Source organism: Bos indicus, chromosome 28, assembly GCF_029378745.1.
Source record: "Bos indicus isolate NIAB-ARS_2022 breed Sahiwal x Tharparkar chromosome 28, NIAB-ARS_B.indTharparkar_mat_pri_1.0, whole genome shotgun sequence".
NCBI classification, from domain to species: Eukaryota; Metazoa; Chordata; class Mammalia; order Artiodactyla; family Bovidae; genus Bos; species Bos indicus.
In genome coordinates this window covers 39,387,059-39,407,290 of record NC_091787.1, presented here as the reverse complement: position 1 = coordinate 39,407,290, position 20,232 = coordinate 39,387,059, and the positions used below count along the sequence as shown (strand labels likewise).

At 38.3% G+C, this 20,232-nt stretch overlaps 1 protein-coding gene and 1 pseudogene across 8 annotated transcripts in view; both read right to left on the bottom strand.

Moving 5' to 3' along the window:
* CCSER2 (coiled-coil serine rich protein 2) overlaps positions 1 to 20,232 on the bottom strand; it is a 156,164-nt gene that overhangs the window by 109,878 nt on the left and 26,054 nt on the right. For all 8 annotated transcript variants that reach the window (XR_002180089.2, XR_011564685.1, XR_002180088.2 and 5 more), the window contains exons 2-3: positions 7,069 to 8,524; positions 5,764 to 5,960 (exon numbers count right to left, since the gene is read on the bottom strand). Coding sequence is in view for 5 of the 8 variants with exons in the window: in XM_070782270.1 (XP_070638371.1) it covers positions 5,764 to 5,960; positions 7,069 to 8,485 (1,614 nt within the window). In the remaining 3 variants the exon portion in view is untranslated. The remainder of the gene's footprint in view (positions 1 to 5,763; positions 5,961 to 7,068; positions 8,525 to 20,232) is intronic.
* LOC139180429 (adenylate kinase 2, mitochondrial pseudogene) lies at positions 8,541 to 14,838 on the bottom strand (annotated as a pseudogene).

The window sequence follows — 20,232 nt, the reverse complement described above, 5'->3', positions numbered from 1 at the left end:
TAAGGTTTGGGAAAACCATCAGGAAAATAAGTCAAACTGGCAATTTAGGATGATTTTGGCAGAATGAATGAGAACAGCAGTACCAATCCGAACTTTTAAAAGTGAGGAGGTAACACTTTTCTCCCTTACAGTCAATGAGTAATGGAATTTAATCACTTGTACCCTCTAAACCCACTTTCAAAATTGCAGATTCCTCGAAGCTGCCCTCTGCCACCACTTTAGTCCAAGCCACTACCACCCCTCACATGAATGACAGCTTCCAGCCACTGTTTGCCTCTCTTCTAGTTCAATCTTTATACAAAGTATTCTGAAAATGTAAATCAAGTTATGCCCCTTTCCAGCTTAAAACCAACATTCTTCCAATCACATATATCCTTTTCACCAACTTACTGTATTCCCTGGGCCAACTAAGCCTAACCATCATTTTCCAAAAAAGCCTTATTTAGCACCCACACCAGACCAGGTGTTCCAGCAATATACTTTCACTTGCTAATTTTCCTTTGCAGCACTTTCCTCACTTATCAATTGAAGAAAATGAATGACTTAGCTAAATGCTTCAACTACATGTGCCTCAACAGAATGTACGCACTAAAACAGAACCTGCAGCGGTCTTGATCACTGTATCCTCAGTGCTCTGCCCATGACGGTCACTCAAATATGTTAAATATATCGACAGCTGCCTCCCATTGGGAGCCAGAGGATGACAGCTTAGCAAGGACAACACAGAGAAAACTGAATGCCTAAGAAAAGTTAATCTCTGAATCTTTAAAATGTATTTTCAGTGTTCTAATATGAGGGTCAGCAAACTATTTCTTAAAGCTCAGAGAGTAAATATTTTATGTTTGTGTGCAATACAGTCTCTGTTGTAACTACTCAGCACTGCCAGAGTAGCACAAAAGCAGCCAGACTACATGTAAATTTATTGCAAAAATTTATCTACATATATAAATATACATAAATTTATTCACAAAAATATTCATTGGAAGGACTGATGCTGAAGCTGAAACTCCAATACTCTGGCCACCTGATGCGAAGAACTGACTCACCGGAAAAGACCTTGCTGGGAGACTGAAGGCAGGAAGAGAAGGGGACAACAGCGGATGAGATGGTTGGATGGCATCACCGACTCGATGGGAGTTGGTGATGGACAAGGACGCCTGGCATGCTGCAGTCCATGGGGTCGCAAAGAGTCAGACACAACTGAGAACTGAACTGAACTGATTTACAAATGAGTGGACAGCCTCAAGGCTGTAGCCTGCTGACTCCTGTTAATACACCCCAAAGAAACAGTAGACAGAAATTAAACCAAGCACAGTAAAACTAAATATGACAAATACAAACCAAATTGATATTCTGGTATTCCTCTGCTACATTTCTAGACCACAGGTAATTTCAAAATCCAGTGCAAAATAAACCTAGGGAAGTCCTATTCCCACATAAGTTACTGCAAGGAATATTATGACATTTAGCATACATTTAAGTTTGAATAAAGTCTAGCAACATCAGTCACCAAGGTAGCAACCCAAACCCAGCCAGCTGTTCCCTTACAAATGCACAGGTAAACGTGCAATGAAAGGTGTGGGCATCTACTCACTGACTGTCAAAAGCTCCCAAGCTAGAGTTTGAATCTACATTTTAAAATGAGAAAGGTTCTATCTAAATGATAAGGACGTTAAACCTGCCTACTATATGAAGATAAGTCAAGGCTGATAGAACAAAAAAAGAAAGCCAGGAACATCTGGTTCAACCACTTCTTTAGTCTTCCATAAAAATCCTCCCCAAAATAAAAGCAGTCCATGCGATGATTTAAAATTATCAATCCCTAAATATTTAAGGGTCAGGAAATCAGTCATTGTGACATTTGAATTCAATTCCCCTGCAATGGGAGCGCTTATATTGGTCACAGCACCTCAGCAAAGATGGTTCTGAGTACGGTTCGCTGTACTTACAACAGCGGAAAATGCTTCCGCTTAAAGCTGTGCACATAACAGTATGATTCTGACAATATTTACTAGCAAAATAAAAAAAATGCTGTATTTCCTGTTCAAAAAGATTAAATATCAACTAAAAGTTTACTGAGTTTTAAAATGCTTGGTTATCCTGAGTAGATAGAAGGCTTGAAAATCAAGAATACCAGACTGAGAGTAAGCTAGTTCCCAACCTATCAATATCAATTTACTCAATCCACCTAAATTCAACCAAATCTGAAGAAAGAGTTACTAACTGGTCCGTAGCTACTTCAAAGGATTCTTATAGAAATATGGAAAGATGATAAACAAAAAGGACACTGCAGTGAACAAAGGTGTTTGAATCAAAGGCACTTTGAATCAGTGCCTATGTCAGAGCCCTTGAGACCATCCCCAACGTTAGATGGTCTAACGGAAGGACTCACAGGGCTCAGCAGTCATATATACTCATTTTGTTTCATGTCCATGTGTGTTCCGGCACAAGGACATGAAACAAAAAGAGAAAAGGAAAAATCAGATGGGGCAGAATTGAAGAAACGAAGCATTAGCTTTGAGTCCCCTCCCAGCAGAATCAATGTACATGCTCAATTCCTCCAACAAGTTGCAACAACACATGAAAACTGTTGTCTATTACACATGTCCCTAAGAAACTCAGTTGTTTTTGAGGGCTGGTGACATGGGCACCCTCTGACTAGGATATACGAAAACGTCAGGACCCCAGAAGGAACGCAGGTACACAGCATAAACCAGAGTACAGCTGAGGCACAGTGAACCACTCTTACCACTTAGGGGAAGTTCTGTATCACAGTAAGGGAACTGTTTACCAGCAAAGGGTCAGCCTTTCTAAGGACAGGCAATCTCAGCTGATATGTTAATTATTTTTTTTCCACACAGCACCCCAAGTATATTATGAAAGAATATTAATGAAGGTAAATTATTATGCCTCATACCAACTTCAGATGGAAGTCTCAAATGTAAAAAAAATGAAAACAACAGCATAATAATAAATAGCTAACATTTTCTGAGCTCTTACTATTTCCCTGGCATTAATTATTTTTTATATATGACCTTATTTAAGGTTCACAACAATCCTATGGGGTAGTCTGAGATGATACTGAAAATACTCAACAACCACTATCACATGGCTGCTAAAACATTCAGGCATGTACTTCCCAGTATCAGCCCTAGAGATACGTGCTGTTATTATCCCCATTCCATTACAAAAATAAAGGAACAGAGAATCCAAAGGTATACAATTAGTATATAACAGTAATGGGATTTTTAATCTAATTTGCTTCATAGCCCTGGTTCTTAATCATTTGCTATATTGCCTCTCAACATACTCGGAGAAGGCAATGGCACCCCACTCCAGCATTCTTGCCTGGAGAATCCCATGGATGGAGGGCCTGGTAGGCTGCGGTCCATGGGGTCGCTAAGAGTCGGACACGACTGAGCGACTTCACTTTCACTTTTCACTTTCATGCATTGGAGAAGGAAATGGCAACCCACTCCAGGGTTCTTGCCTGGAGAATCCCATGGACGGGGGAGCCTGGTGGGCTGCCGTCTATGGGGTCCCACAGAGTTGGACATGACTGAAGCAACTTAGCAGCCACAGCAGCAGCAGCTCTCAACATACGAAGTATTTTGTATGGCCCCAGGACTAGAAAACGATGTCTTATACACACACACATAGTAAAAACTGTAAAGAAAAACAATACTAAACTAATTTACACGAAAATTTAAAACCATACATGATAAAGGCAACAAAAATGTATAAATAAAACTGGTAAAATATACTAATTCTGAAAAAAAGAGGCCTTAAGACAAAAGGCATAATGAGGGTTAGAGAAGATCACTACATGATGACTGGAAATCCAATTTACCAAGGAAACAACTCTAAACAAGTACACACCTAATAAAACTAATTTAAAGTAGAAAAAACAAAATGTTTGTAGAATTTTAGAGAAAAATGGTAAACCCACTAACTATCACACTCTGTTTTCAACTTAATTCTCCATCCTTTCTCAAATTGTCTTCCTCTTAGATCCAAAGAGAATGACACACAGACACCATTCCATTCCAAAGCACAGAATGAATATTTTTGTTTACCATCTCATATACACAGGCAAAATAACCAAGAAGGAAATTCGTGAACTGTAGAGACTAATGGTCAATTCAGATATGCACTGAACTCTTCCAGAGGCTATCTCATCATTTAAGTAATAAGAACAATGAACCGTCTGAAAAATGTCCGGTACCAGGTGGCTGACTGCTGCCATCTGCTGGACTCAATGCTCATTTCAATTCCAATCATATTCACTTAAAAAGTTCTATCTAGTAAGACAGCACGTAACGCTCTTAAACTGTAATCTTTTCTGAACTTCCTTTATCTAAAGAAATAAGAGATGATGCCTCTAAATTAAGTATGTGTCCTCTCCATGTCTGTGCAATTTAACAAGTTTCTGGTAATGATCTTTATTTTTTTTCCAAATCACAGGTTTACATGGAGACAGAAAATTCCATCACCTAAAATCTTCCTGGAATTTAATATATCCACAAGGACTACCAGTTTTCCTTACAACTACTGGAAAATTGTATTTTATATATTAAGTAATGATAGAGAATAGTTTTACTCACACCAATTATGCTTTATTCACATTGCATATAATCCACATTACTAGCAATTTTTCTTAAAATATGCATGTATAAATATATGGTAGGTCTTCCAGTGCTCACCAATGTCCGGTTCCCTTGCCTACCAGGCACACAGGAAAATTACACTTCCTGCCCACTCAATACATAAGATTAACTCAGTTTAGTAAATTGTGAGTAAAAGTTCCATATGCCATCTCCAGGCCAAAGCAGTAACTGCATGTGTAAATCCTCTGTCAGTAAACTGCTTGTGTGACATCCTCATTACCATAGGGACAAAGGGTCTCAGAAGGCCACAATGAAGCCCCAAGATCAAAGTGGCTTAGAACACTGAAGACAGCTGCCCTACAGAGATGTCCCGACCTACAGTAGACTTTGTAAGAGTAAAAAATAAACTTTCATTTCGTTATGTCACTGCAAATTGGCATTGAGAATGCTACCACAGCACAGCCTAGCCCAGGGTTTCTCAACAGCAGCACTACTGACATCTTGGGCTGGATAATTTTTTGTTGTGGGTGTTATCCTGTGTATTACAGGATGTTAAACAGTACCCCAGTGTCTACCCATTAGTTACCAGCAGCATTCCTCAATGTGACAAAAACATCTCTAGACTGCCTTCTCCTACCTTGAGAAACTGAAAAAGACAATATGCCTATGTGAATATATGCATTTATTTATGTAGAGCTGACCTTTGAACAACGCAAGGTTAGAGGTGCTGGCCCTCTGCACAGTTGAAAATCCATGGTTAGCTTACAGCTGGCACCCCATCTATGCAGTTCTCCACATCTGCAGCTTCGCATACACAAACCCAACCAACCACAGGCTGTGTAGTACTGAAGTGTTTCTACTACTGAAACAAATTTACAGATAAGTAGACCCTCAAAAGTCAAACCCATGTTGTTTAAAGGTCAACTGCATCATAAATGTATATGAGACCATAATTAACTCAATCTTTATATGACACAAATATATGCTTCATTATGTATTTAAGACCAGATATTTTGTAGTCTCTTAAGAAATATGAATTCCCATTTCTCAGACGAGGAGAGTTAATTCATAAACTTACAAAAATCCAAACATCCCAAGTCTCTCTAATAGCAAAGTAAACAAAATGTTCCCAAATGGTACATAAATCCATACATACTATGCTGTTCATTTCGGAGGACTCATAGCTCCCAACTGGGTGGACATTTCCAATGGGCTCCAAGCCCTCTTCATCCCACATGTACGTTCCATCAGAGCTATCAGATGGAGAGAGTTCAAATGAAGAACCAGCTCTGTAATCTGTGTCTGGTGAAATCAAGTTATTTCCAGAAGCATGTTTTGAACATTCACTCCTGTCTTCAATTGAATTTTTAAAAGAGAGGGGGAAAAAGTTATTAGTTCACAAAATATAATTATTTGTTTCAAAAATACAAGCTTTAATAAATTGATATAGCAAAAGAGTTGGCAAAAAAGTATTCATAATTAGTATATTCTAAATCTAAACAATAAAAAAATCAAGATGTAAAATCTTAAAAATAACCTACTGAAATATTTCCCAATAAATTTCATTGAGCCATCTTTCACTTCTGCAGTATTTCTGGAAATGTAAATAAAGCCTCATATTCTTTGAATATCTCCTAGGGTATTTATTTTTAAGCACTGTCCAGGAAACTCCTTACTCTGTGTTTATCATTTATTCTTGCAGTTGCTTCTTAATAGGGAAATAAATTGCTCCAGCAGTCATTCCTAACTAGAAGACCCTCAAGACAGTCAAGAGTTTATACATATCTCAGTGATAGCCTACTCCCTCGATCGGACTACATGCCTCACCCAAACCCTCAGTTTGTTCTCAGTCCAGATGGGCAAAGAGATATATTTTCTCCAGTATTCAGCACCAAGATTACCAAGTATAAGAAGAAATGTCAAACAGGTGCTACCCCTCTTCTCTCATTAAAAAAAAAAAAAAAAGCTCCTGAAAAAGTATAGCCATTGGATTTGCTAAGCAAGAAAATCCAAGTCTTCCTTGAAAAAAATGAAAATTGTCTAGGATAAAAAATCCATTAGACTGGACATTACATCTATTAGTCCATTTACGCTTTGGTGAAGCTTTACTCAACACACAGCAGTGATCTAGTTTCTAAGGGAAGAGATAGTTTAGAATAGGATGCCACTGATTGGAGGAAGCAGGGAAAAAAAATAATTTTGAAACAAGCAGGAATAAGCCTGTGTGTGACAAAGAACAAAGGTAAGATACTGGATGTTTTATGGATGTTGTTTTAGCATGAAAAATACGACAAGGAACAAAAGTCACAAGGACATTAAATGTTGCTCCATTCCAGTTTTGTCCAGATCCATCCCTCCATGAAATTGTTACTATTTTGAAATTAATCAGAAGATAATCCTAAGTATAAATTCAGCTATATATCAAGAAAAAAGCAAAAAAATTAAGGACATTAATATTTACCAGAGACACTTATATCTATCCATTCATCAGTTTTACTGAAGGATTTTTCATTTTCCTTGGGGGAATCAAATATATCTTTTGGTGGTACATTTTCACACTTTTCTTCTTTGAGAGAAATTTCCTCTGGAGTTATTCTAGTTCTGTTGGAGTCTTCTATATCTATAAAATCATCACTGAAGTCTTCACTTAAATCATTCTTATCAGAAGATGACAAAGAAGACAAGGAAATATCATCCACATCATCACTCAGGTACCTAATTTTAGCATCACGCTTCATGGTCTGGTCATTTTCTATTCTATAACTATCATTTTCAATTAGTTCTTGGTCCTTATCCACAGCTCTGTCTTTAGCCACAAGTGCAGCGTCTTCCTCTATACATGTGTTAGCAGGTGAATTTTTATTACCATCAACTGTGAGAGTCCCAGAAAACGGAGGTCGGCTAGACTTCAGAAGAGAGGGATGAACCATCCTATAACCGAAAGTGGAAGTTACACCCTGGCCATTTGGTAAAGCCAACTTCTTTCCACCAGCAGCATAAGGCCTATTAAATCCAAATCCTAAATGTTCATTCCCATTGAGGACTTCTGACTGCCGGGAATTTCTTGTTAGCATACTTGACCTCAGAGGCACTCTAATGGGTAGCTGTTGGTTCTGATAAGGCTTTGTAAGATCTGCAGCTCTATTGAAGGAATGTGATCTGGTTATAGATGAAGGTGGAAGGAATGAATTCTGAATGGAATGTGAAAAACTCTGTGACCTTACCATTTTTTCACAAGCAAGTGATTTGATATTATCTAGAGATTGTGCTAAGCTTTCTCCAGAACTGCCTCTGGTGGCACAGGAGTTTGCTCTAGGCCTTTGTATGCTACCAGCTGATCGGTTTCCATAAAATCCATTCAACTGAGATTTTGGAGCACTGACTGAAGCATATGAAGTCCTTGCTAACAATGTGCCTTTGGTGAATTTACCCAAATTAGATGGTCCGGACAAAGACTTTTGGTTTAACTCCTCTGTCGATGACACAAACATAGTGGATGGCTTTGCTAACTTTGATGTGAGTAGAGAAATATTTTTCAAACCTCCCTTCATCCCATTTTTATCAAACACTCCTTGAGTAGGTGTAATTTTTTCAGGATCAATTACTTTAGCATGTGAACTCTGAGTATTATTAGGCTCTTCAGAACTTTGTGCACTAAACTCATATTTATTTGCTGTTCTCCAGTTAAATGAATGGGACGATGAACAATCAGACCCATTATTTTTGATGTAACTTTTGACGCTGCTACTCTTGGAAGTTCCCAACAAATTAACAGGTTTCCCATTTGGCATTGGCTGCAGTGTACTTCTTACAGATTTTGTTCCATACTTTGGCAACTTGGAACCCAAAAAAGTCTTGATTTGTGTTTTCTCTTCCATGAGCTATACGGTGCATTTGTTCTTAAAATTTGACAGAATCTGAGGAGACAAAAGAATAGATTAAACACTCCTAAATAAAGATAATAACATGGATTATCACATAATATGAATGCATATTCTTAAATAATTATATGCAGAAAAGCCCAAAAGCTACTCATGATTCCTACTGAACTCTTAATAAATACTGAATGCACTAATTAATAACTTAATACTATAAGAAAATAAAGAATAATCAAGTCTGTTAAATACTTTTTACATTTTAAAGCAATCATTAGGGTTATTTGTAAATTCTAATTCCTTTTAATTTTTGCTTTACTTTTTAAAAATGGAGATTAAAATGAAATTTTTTTCTTTTTCAGAAAAAAAAAAGAAAATAAAGAACATCTTTATATGCACTTGTATAAACTTGGGCTATGGATGATGACAGCAAAATCCAGAAATAATAAAATTAAACTACAAATCTGTACAGAAAATAACACTTCTATAGCACAACTTCCAATTTCTAATCCAAATTATTTTTCTGTTTAGGAAGACTTTATTTTCTTGGGCTCCAAATCACTGTGGACAGTGACTGCAGCCATGAAATGAAAAGATGCTTGCTTCTTGGAAGAAAAGCTATGATAGATCTAGACAGCACATTAAAGGAGAAACATCACTTTGCCAGCAAAGGGCCATAGCATCAAAGCTATGGTTTTTCCAGTAGTCATGTACAGACGTGAGAGTTGGACCATAAAGAAGGCTGAGCGCTGAAGAACTGATGCTTTCAAACTGTGGTGCTGGAGAAGATTCTTCAGAGTCCCTTGGACAGCAAGATCAAACCAGTCAATCCTGAAGGAAATCAACCCTAAATACTCATTGGAAAGACTGATGCTGAAGCTGAAACTCTAATATTTTGGCCATCTGATGCAAAGAGCCAACTCACTGAAAAAGACCCTGATGCTGGGAAAGACAGGGCAAGAGGAGAAGGAGGCAACAGAGGATGAGATGATTGGATGGCATCATCAACTCAATGGACATGAGTTCGAGCAAACTCCGGGAGATGGTAAAGGACAGGGAAGCCTGCAGTCCATGGGGTTGTAAAGAGTGACTAATATCTCCTTTAAAAATGTGTGATTTTGTTGTTGTTGTTTTTAAGCACACATGCTCTTACAAAAACTTTAAACTTTAAACTTCCATTATTAAAGTTTATGGGAAGGATGCAGATAAAGAATCCAACAGCAGCAAAAAAATTATTCTGGCATTAAGGAATAAAATGTCAGCTGTCATTTTAAACATATATCTCAAAAGTATATCTATCCAGGAATATAAACATACATTACAGTTAGTGCCAGAGTGAGAGGCAAAATGATTTAATAACATTGATTAATCCATTAATGTCAACTTCTCAAGATTTATTTTAAAGGTAATTAAAAAAACAATAAAAAGGTTCAAAGTACACACAAGAGCATAAAATGAGAAACAGAGTCCTCTATGTGAGTAACTATTTACTATAATACACTACGTCATGTGATGACATTACAATTGAGATTAATATTAAATATTAAAAATATTAAGATGTCCCAACAGTAACAAAAATATAATATGGCCACTATATGATCTCTGTGGTTATATAGAAATGTTATAAGACCACGAACAAGAGCAAAATTCAAATAAAAGCAAAATGCATGCCTTAGGGTCACTGATTTTTTTTAACTATGTATCTTAAGACATTGTCTTTAATTTGTTGGTTTTATTTTTTCAATTAAAAAATATTGATTCTAATTTCTGATCTTAAGAATTAGAGAGTTTCTAAAGTATGTACATGTTAGTTATTATTCATGTCAAATGTACATAGTTAGAAAATCATACAAACATTTAAGTAAAAATAAATAAATAAAAGATAGTAGGGTGAAACAGAATTACAGAACTTCCTATCCTCAATAATAAATAAAAGGGACAGAGTATACAAAATGTGTGTTTATGTGTGTGTAATTTTTCAGCCAAAAACTCACCAGCTACAATCAAACAAGAAAATGTTCAAACAAAAAAATCTCTAAATTTTAAAAAGTAGTGGCCAGAAAAAGATTCCGTACAGTGTGGTCGCTCCTAGCCTGATTGCACTGCCTAGAAGGAGTAATAAGAGAAAACTGGCGAGTTAATAAAACTTGGAAACTAATAAATATCCTCTAGTTTGGATGGAAAGACCTGCTTAGGCATGCCCTAGAAAAGTCCAGGAAAACATCTTCAGCACAGCTTTGAAACCTAAGCTGAAGCAGGCAGAGTGACTATCACATTAGAACAACTTTCTAAAACGTATACAGGCTTACTGATCAAACAAGTCAATATTATGCATATGCAATGTTTGAGATTATGAACATGTAAAACTGTTTAAATTGAATGACTATTCTAACAAACATTTTATTTCAACAATAATTATGTTTATAGAAAATATATACTTAAACATCAGCTTACAGATAATTTCCAAGAAACTTAAGGTAAGAAAAGCTTAGACAAACTAAATTAATTAATGGATAATCATTGGCTTGAAACATCATTTCTAAGTAAGAATACTAAACTCTGATTACTAAGAATAATTTCAAGTTTGCATATTTTGCTTTTTGTTATTGTATGCTACAGAAAGACTCTATCTTTGGGACATGTAAATGAACATGTTCATTTCTGTTACTTACAGAATCTGTACAGTGAATCCCATTTTTATAAAAGTAACATGATAAACAGATAAAGATACCACATAGAGATATGTGTACACCTGTATATTTAAACACAAAAAATTGTTAACAGTGATTACCATTAGCGAAGTGAGAATTTGGTGAAAAGAAGGCTTCTTTTACTTTTAATCATGATTGCTTATATACTTTAAATATGCCCATATATTTGCCACTTAAAATGTTTTAACCAAAAAACTGCATTAAAAAAATTTTTTAATGTATTTAGTATCAAACAAGTTCTTAAAAATTATAATAGTACACGAATATACTTAAAAAGACATAAAATAGAAGTCTGAATTAAAAAGCAGAAAAGGTTCTTTTAGTCAGCAGATACCATTTCAATCTCTCCAAACTTCAACCTCAATTTAATGTGTCACATCGATTTTATCTTTAAAATTTTATACAGAATTCAGTATTTCCATTTCACAATTCTAGGTCTCACCCTCACCTCTTTCTGCATGACTACAAAGGCTTCCTCCATTATCAAGATTTCCACTTCACTTCTATACAGACTGTCAACAGTTATTCTCTCAAAGCACAGATCTGATCATATCATTCTACAGATTAAAAACCACATGTGGCCCAGGAACAATAAAATAAAACTCAAACCCACTGTGCAGAGATTAAGCTTCTCTGTGAGGTTCTACCCTATCGCTGCAAATACTGTACATTCAAGCCAAGATACATTTCTGTCATTCCTCAAAATCTATCCTCTACTTTCTACCTTCTATGCCCTTGCTAAAGTTGTAAAAACCACTTGGAAGACCCCACCCTCCAAGTAAAACAGCACTACACTCACAAACTTTTCCAGTTAAAACTAATCCTTCACCCTTCGCTATTCCCTTCACACCACTAATAGAGCTGAGTCTGTCTTATAATTGCATGCGTGTCTGTCTGGCCCAAAGGAAGGTATGAGGGCATACTTGGTGCCTACTATAGGAGCACAAATATGACAGAGCCTCACCTTTTAAGTAAACTCATAATCTCAGTGTAAATTAACTTAATAAATAGTAAGTCAAGGCTGAAAAGTAATAATTTCATTTTGTGGTAATGGCCCTGAGCAATCCATTCAGAAGGATTCTGAGGTGAAATCTAGACTCTGCAGTAAAGAATTGTGATCAAACAGCAATATCTGCCATGAGCAGGAAAAGAGACAGCATACCTGTGCCAGATGACTGCCATCCCTATTTTCTGATAATAACCTTTACCACAAAACACACTCCACATGTACAAATCCTTTCAGGATGACCATAAGAACACTGGTCATGATAGCAGATATCAGGGCCATCCTACAAATCACTAGAGAACCCACATTAATGATTCTGTCCTCTGGTGAGTCATCTGTGAGTCAGAAGGGCTTTAATATTCCCCAGCCAGTCACGAGTAGACAAGGAACAGAACATTCCTTCACTTCTCTATACTTCTACTTGACAGTCTGAAGTAAGGGTAATATATGTTATCTCCCAAGAACATCTTAAGTATTAATAACTGAGAGGCCCAAGTCCACAAGAAAGACACTGTTACTAACAAAATGCTTAGGGTGCTATCACTTGGGGAAAAAAAAAGGATTAGAACCTGAATGCACTATTTCCTACCAAGAATATTTATTGCTTTTTTTTTTTTTTTTTTTTTTTAAACTTTTAACATGCTTTATTTAGGGGCCAAACAGGCAGCATTTGGACAGGTAAGAAAGGCACCTCATTGAAAATAATACATCACAGTGTTGTAGAGTGACCCCAGTCATAGGATTTAAGGATGGAAAGGAAAGTCTTTGGATAATGTTGCTTAGGACACTTGCTCATTCATTAAAAAGAGTCCTTTCACACGATGTGGGTGGAGGAAGGCAAGAGCGCAGGACTGTGGCGTATGCTGGGTGGCTGCCGAGGGCTCACCGTGAGGGCAGGTGGGCTGGTAAATCAGTGGTGAGTATGGAAGGGAGGGACACCAGCCTGCCCCATGACTCCAGTAAGCTGGATTTGTTGAGACACCGCCCCCAGGAACACACTCCATGTCTCTTTCACGTGGGGAGATGACGTTCTGATTTCATGGTATGGGTAATCAGGATTAGTAATCAACTCCTGTCCTATTCCAAGCTATGGGACAACAGTGTGATTTCCTGCATTCCTGGGCTGGCATGAGGTTCTGATAAAAGCTGAGGTCTCAGGGCACTGAGACCTGTCCAGTTGTCACCAGACCAAAGTAAATGAAAACATGATTCCTTAGAAATAACATTACATCTCCTTGTTTCTATTTATACCCTCCAATCAAGTGTTTTAAAAACTTAATTTTCCACTTTGCTTATACTTTTAAGAGTTCTACTCCACGTAAAAGAAACTGCTTCAGGGCAACAGAGCCCCTCTCCCCCTCTTGGGCCCTCACGGCACCTCTGCCCCCATCCTTACCCTGACCGCCCCTCCCTCTGCCCAGCACCTAAGAGCAGGGATCATGCCGTGGGGTGATGAGTAGTGGTGCAGTCTCGCCTGGCCTTCTGTTACTAGGATGTGGCTTTGGAGAATGCTGCTAGGATGCTTGCAAACACGATGTCAGGGGTCTGGGATGCATCGATGGCAGAGTGGATCCCCCGTTTACTGTAGTGCTCCACCAGCGGGGTGGTTTGAGTGTGGTAGGCCTCCAGGCGGATTTTCAAGGCCTTCTCATTATCGTCTGATCGGCGGATCAAGGGTTCCCCAGTGATATCATCTTTCATGGGTTCCTTTGGGGGGTTGAACTCCTCATGGTAGTAGCGGCCACTCTGGGGGTGAATCAGTCTTCCTGTGATTCTCCGGATGAGCAGAGAGTCTGGGATGCTGAATTCAATCACATAATCAAGCTTCTCTTTCCTCTTCTCCATGAGGTCATCAAACATTTCTGCCTGCCTCACAGTCTGAGAGAAGCCATCTAGAAGAAAACCATTTTTGCATGGAGGGGTCTCCAAATTCTTTTCAATGAGCTCCAAAACCATTTCATCACTCACCAGCTTCCCGGCATCCATAGTCACCTTCAGCTTCTTTCCCAGCTCTGAGCTGGAAGCCACCATGGCCCTCAGCATGTCTCCGGTAGCCAAATGGCAGACACAGAAGTTTTCAGCCAATCTGGGTGCCTGGGTACCCTTGCCAGCTCCAGGTGGCCCTAAGAGCACGGCCTGAATGCCTTTAGGAGACTCCGGGACCAGTTCGGCTGCAGGCACGTTGGGAGCCATGGCCGCCAAAACCTCGCACTCTTATTGATTTCTAAATGCACAAATAATTGCAACATAAATAATATCAATCATCTTGAACTGTGGTCTTTCTTGAGACAAAGCCAATCTGACACCTCAGCTATAAAGTTTCCTTATTTGCTTGCATTATGAATGCCATCACTTCACTTGTTGATAAGCTAACTTCTGGTCTTCAAATATTCATGAAACTTTCTCCTATATTTGTTTATAACTTTGAAGCAGACATTGTGAGTGGGCTTCATTTTAGGAGCTGTGACACATAGTCCCCATTAAGCAATTAAACAAGGCAGTCATAACGATCTGAAAAAGTACATGTTTTTTTTAGACTACACATTAGACTACACATTAGACTACACATAGACTACACATAGACTTTTTAGACTACACATTAGACTACACATAGACTTTTTAGACTACACATTAGACTACACATAGACTACACATAGACTACACACTATCATTAGACTACACAATCTAATGATATAATCTTCTCTGAAATACTTTACAATTGTCTTTGAGTTTTAATTTAATGTTGAACTAAGAATAATTCATGGTACAGGATTTGGAAATGTCTGAGATTTTCTGAGTTACTTTCTATAAGAGTAATCTTTTTTTAAGTATAGTACATTTAAAGTATGGTAATTCTGTATGGCAGAAACCTGTATGTGGATCAAGAAGCAACAGTTAGAATCCTGTATGGAACAACTAATTGGTTCAAGACTGAAAAGCAGTACGACAGGGCTCTCTGCTGTCACCCTGTTTGTTCAATCTATATGTTGAACACCTCATGAGAAATGCCAGGCTGGATGAGTTACAAGCTGGAATCAAGGTAAGTGGGATTCATGTTGATATCTGGCAGAAAACAACAAAATTCTATCAAGCAATTATCCTTCAATTATAAAATAAATAAATGAAAAATAAAATGCATTAAAGAAAAAAAAAGATAAGTGGGAGAAAGATCAACAACCTCACATACATGGATGATACCACTCTAATGGCAGAAAGCAAAGAGAAACTAAAGAGTCTCTTAAGATGAGGATGAAGGAGGAGAGTGAAAAAGCTGGCTTAAAACCAAACATTAAAAAAACTAAGATCATGGCATCCAGACCCATTCAGTTCAGTTCAGTCGTGTCCGACCTTTTGTGACCCCGTGAATCTCAGCCCACCAGGCCTCCCTGTACATCATCAACTCCCGGAGTTCACTCAGACTCATGTCCATCGAGTCGGTGATGCCATCCAGCCATCTCATCCTCTGTCGTCCCCTTCTCCTCCTGCCCTCAATCCCTCCCAGCATCAGAGTCTTTTCCAATGAGTCAACTCTTCGCATGAGGTGGCCAAAGTACTGGAGTTTCAGCTTTAGCATCATTCCTTCCAAAGAAATCCCAGGGCTGATCTCCTTCAGAATGGACTGGTTGGATCTCCTTGCAGTCCAAGGGACTCTCAAGAGTCTTCTCCAACACCACAGTTCAAAAGCATCAATTCTTTGGTGCTCAGCTTTCTTCACAGTCCAACTCTCACATCCATACATGACCACTGGAAAAACCATAGCCTTGACTAGATGGACCTTTGTTGGCAAAGTAATGTCTCTGCCTTTCAATATACTATCTAGGTTGGTCATAACTTTCCTTCCAAGGAATAAGCATCTTTTAATTTCATGGCTGCAGTCACCATCTGCAGTGATTTTGGAGCCCCCAAAAATAAAGTCTGACACTGTTTCCACTGTTTCCCCATCTATTTCCCATGAAGCGATGGGACCAGATGCCATGATCTTCGTTTTCTGAATGTTGAGCTTTAAGCCCAGTTTTTCACTCTCCATTTTCACTTTCATCAACAGGCTTTTTAGTTCCTCTTCACTTTCTGCCATAAGGGTGGTGTCATCTGCATATCTGAGGTTATTGATATTTCTCTCAGCAATCTTGATTCCAGCTTGTGCTTCTTCCAGCCCAGTGTTTCTCATGATGTACTCAGCATATAAGTTAAATAACCAGGGTGACAATATACAGCCTTGACATACTCTTTTCCCTATTTGGAACCAGTCTGTCGTTCCATGTCCAGTTCTAACTGTTGCTTCCTGACCTGCATACAGGTTTCTCAAGAGGCAGGTCAGGTGATCTGGTATTCCCATCTCTTTCAGAATTTTCCACAGTTTATTGTTATCTACACAGTCAAAGGCTTTGGCATAGTCAATAAAGCAGAAATAGATGTTTTTCTGGAACTCTCTTGCTTTTTCGATGATCCACCGGATGTTGGCAATTTGATCTCTGGTTCCTCTGCCTTTTCTAAAACCAGCTTGAACATCTGGAAGTTCACGGTTCACGTATTGCTGAACCCATTACTTCAAGGCAAATAGAGGGAGAAAAGGTGGAAGTAGTAACAGATTTCCTCTTCTTGGGCTCTAAAACCACTGTGGATGGTGACTGCAGCCGTGAAATCAGAGAGGTTTGCTTCTTGGCAGGAAAGCTATGACAAACCTGGACTCTGTGTTGAAAAGCAGAGACATTACTCTGCTGACAAAGGTCCATACAGTCAAGGCTATGGTCTTCCCAGTGGTCACATGTGGTTGTGAGAACTGGACTGTAAAGAAGGCGGAGCACCAAAGAATTGATGCCTTCAAACTGTGGTGCTGGAGAAGACTCCTGAGAGTCCCCTGGATAGCAAGGAGATCAAACTAGTCAGTCTTAAGAGAAATCAACCCTGAATACTCGTTGGAAGGACTGATGCTGAAGTTGAAACTGCAGTATTTTGGTCATCTTATGCAAACACCCAACTCAATGGAAACGTTTCCTGATGCTGGGAAAGATTGAGGGCAGAAAGAGAATGAGATGGCTGGATGGCATCACCAATGAAATGGACATGAACTTGAACAAACTTCGGGAGATGGTGAAAAACAGAGAGGCCTGGCATGCTGTAGTCCACGGTGTCACTAACAGTCGGACACAACTGGGCAACTGAACAACAAATTCACATTTAAAAGAATTTCAAAAACTACTTATAAATTCCTTATTTAAAAAATTGTAAATCAAAGTTTTTTGCTTTCATAAGGAATCCACAACTGGATGAGAGGGGAAAAGCAGGAGCCAATATCCCTGAGCACTTATACGACAGGTACCATCCTGATCACTTTGTCCCTGTTAACTGCTTGATTGCCCTAATATTATAAGGTGGTAGAGTTCACCCTATTTTAAATAGATAAACCAAGATTCAGAAAAGCTAAAACACTTGTCCAAAGTCACAAGTTCAGAAATTACTGAAGAGAATCCAGGCTCAAGTCCACTTGACTTCAGGATCCACGCAGACTGCCTTCCGGACAAAGGAACGAAATATTCTGAGTTTACTGACAGCTTGGGACAAGAGTGAAGGAACTGGACAGCAGAGATTAGAGGAGAAGCATGAAGACCGCAAAGAATGCAGGTAATGATTAAAGAAGTTTTTGCAGAGAAACAAGTAAGAGCTTTCAGTTTTTCAAATTCCTTTCATATCCATTACCCTATCATCAGAGGAACCACCTACTCAAATTCTTTTTTTAGTTTTTCAAGTAGCTTTTTAGAAGGTATGAATTTGAATGCATTTCAGGGCTTTTACATAGGCATAAATTCATTCCAGAGTCCAAGAGCAATTAACTGAACAACAATGCTGATGACTACATGCCCCGACCAGTTAATTCTGGAAACTTGTTTTCACATTCAGATAACTACATCTTAATTTTTAAAAAGAATTTTTTTTTTTTTTTTTACCTTGTGTCACTCAACCAAATCCCCTTCTCCCTTGTTTTTTTCTGGCTGTCATCTATGTCAAGTTGATTCAAAGACTTGATTACAGCAATTAAATAAGCAAAAATGGCATCCTCAAAAATAAATGTTTAAAACAATACAACTTCATTCCAGCTTCTTCATGGCTTTAAAGAGTGCACACCAAGCTCAACACAAAACTCCATAGTTTTTTTAAGTCAAGCTGAACTTTTTGTCCTCAAGCTACAACTTTTTCTCAGGCAGATGGGGACCAAAGCAACTTGGGATTCAAAGTCTCAAAATGAATTTGTGGTTTAGGAACATTAAACGATGTTATTAAATGTAGATTCTAAGTATATTACTTCTGAAACTTAAATTTAAGGAACAAAGAGAATACTAGTAGGTAAAGAATAACTAACTGCAAGCTCCTTTGGCCAAACCACAGAAGTTCTCTCTCCAAATTTTACTATTCAGTTCAGATAAAACTCAGTAACTGCTCAGGGTATCCAAATGAAAGTGGACTCCTACTTCTTATCAAGAAGTATTCCTGCCAAGAAGCATTCCTCAGACCACGCCAGGTTTATGTTCCCCTCACTGGAGACCAAGTTCTTTGAGATACAAACTATGCCTTTCGCTCATTTGTTTCCTCACTGTGGTCTTAGTCAAGAAATTAAGTGGCTGGCATGTAACTGGCATTTTATAAATGCAGGTTGAAAGCAAGAAAAGCATATTCCTTAACCATGACTTTCTGAGAACTTTGTTAGTTTTACCTCAAATCAACAATATAAACATCTATGTGCATAAAACATAACACAATGCAGCACAAATATAAGCTTCTATTTATAAACTCCTACTTTCCGAGGTAGAACAAGTGCCCAAATTCATGACACTAGCTTTTTTCTCCACCCCTCCTCAAACCACACTTCGTTATTAAACCCAGTAAAGAAGCCAATCTCTTCCTTGATAGCTTTCTTCTTAAGAATTTATTCCAGTTTGGAATCTCATTCCCTATTCATACCCATGCACACCTAACTCTTTGGTTTTTTCCAAGGAACCTAAAACTTTTGGCCTAAAACTTCTTTCTAAAAAAATAAATTACAAAAGAAATGGGATGACACAATCAGTCTTAGTCTGATTGTGCTCTTTAAATGCTGACTCTTTGTGTGACTTAATTACAAAGTATTTGAGATAATTACAACTTTTAATAGAACTAGGATAGTCATATTTTAACTATTTTTTTTTTTCTTTTGGCCACACAGCTTGTTGGATCTTAGTTCTCCAACCAGGGATCGAGCCCACAATCCCTGCAGTGGAAGTGCGGAGTCCTGATCACTGGACTAGCAGGGAACTCCTTTAACATTTTTAAAAAGTAAAAATCCTCAAGCTAGTTAATAGCATTTAATCAATCCCCTGAGGTATTGGCACTCCAAATTTTCTTGATTTGGCAAAAATCAGAATGATTAAGGTTAGGTACAGTATTTGCATAATATAAGAGCAATCTTATTGTGCTTAGGACTAACACAATTCAACTTCTTCCTCTGCAGGGAAGCCCCACTTATATCACTGCATACCTCCACCTCAGATTACTACAACACATTTTTATTAAGCATCAATGAGACAAGATAAGGAATATAGATTAAGATATAATGCCGGCCAGGAGGAGCTCAAGCTCTGGCAAAGGAAGGAAAGTTTTCATCATGGCAACAACTTAGAACACTCAATCATCAAACATGTACAGAAAGCCTTTTTAAAGACTTCCCTGGTGGCTCAGATGGTAAGGCGTCTGCCTGAAATGCGGAAGACCCGCGTTCAATCCCTGGGTCAGGAAGATCTCCAGTGGCAACCACTCCAGTATTCTTGCCTGGAAAATCCCATGGACAGAGGAGTTTGGTGGGCTACAGTCCATGGGGTCACAAAGAGTAGGACACAATTGAGCGACTTCACTTTCACTTTCACTGAAACACTGACTACAAATCAGGCTGTGCTAGAGGCTGTAGATACAACAGACACTGCAATACAAAGAAAAGACATACAAACAAGAAAAAGGCAACAAAGTACTATAAATGCTATAGGAGAGCATACCATGGGGGCATG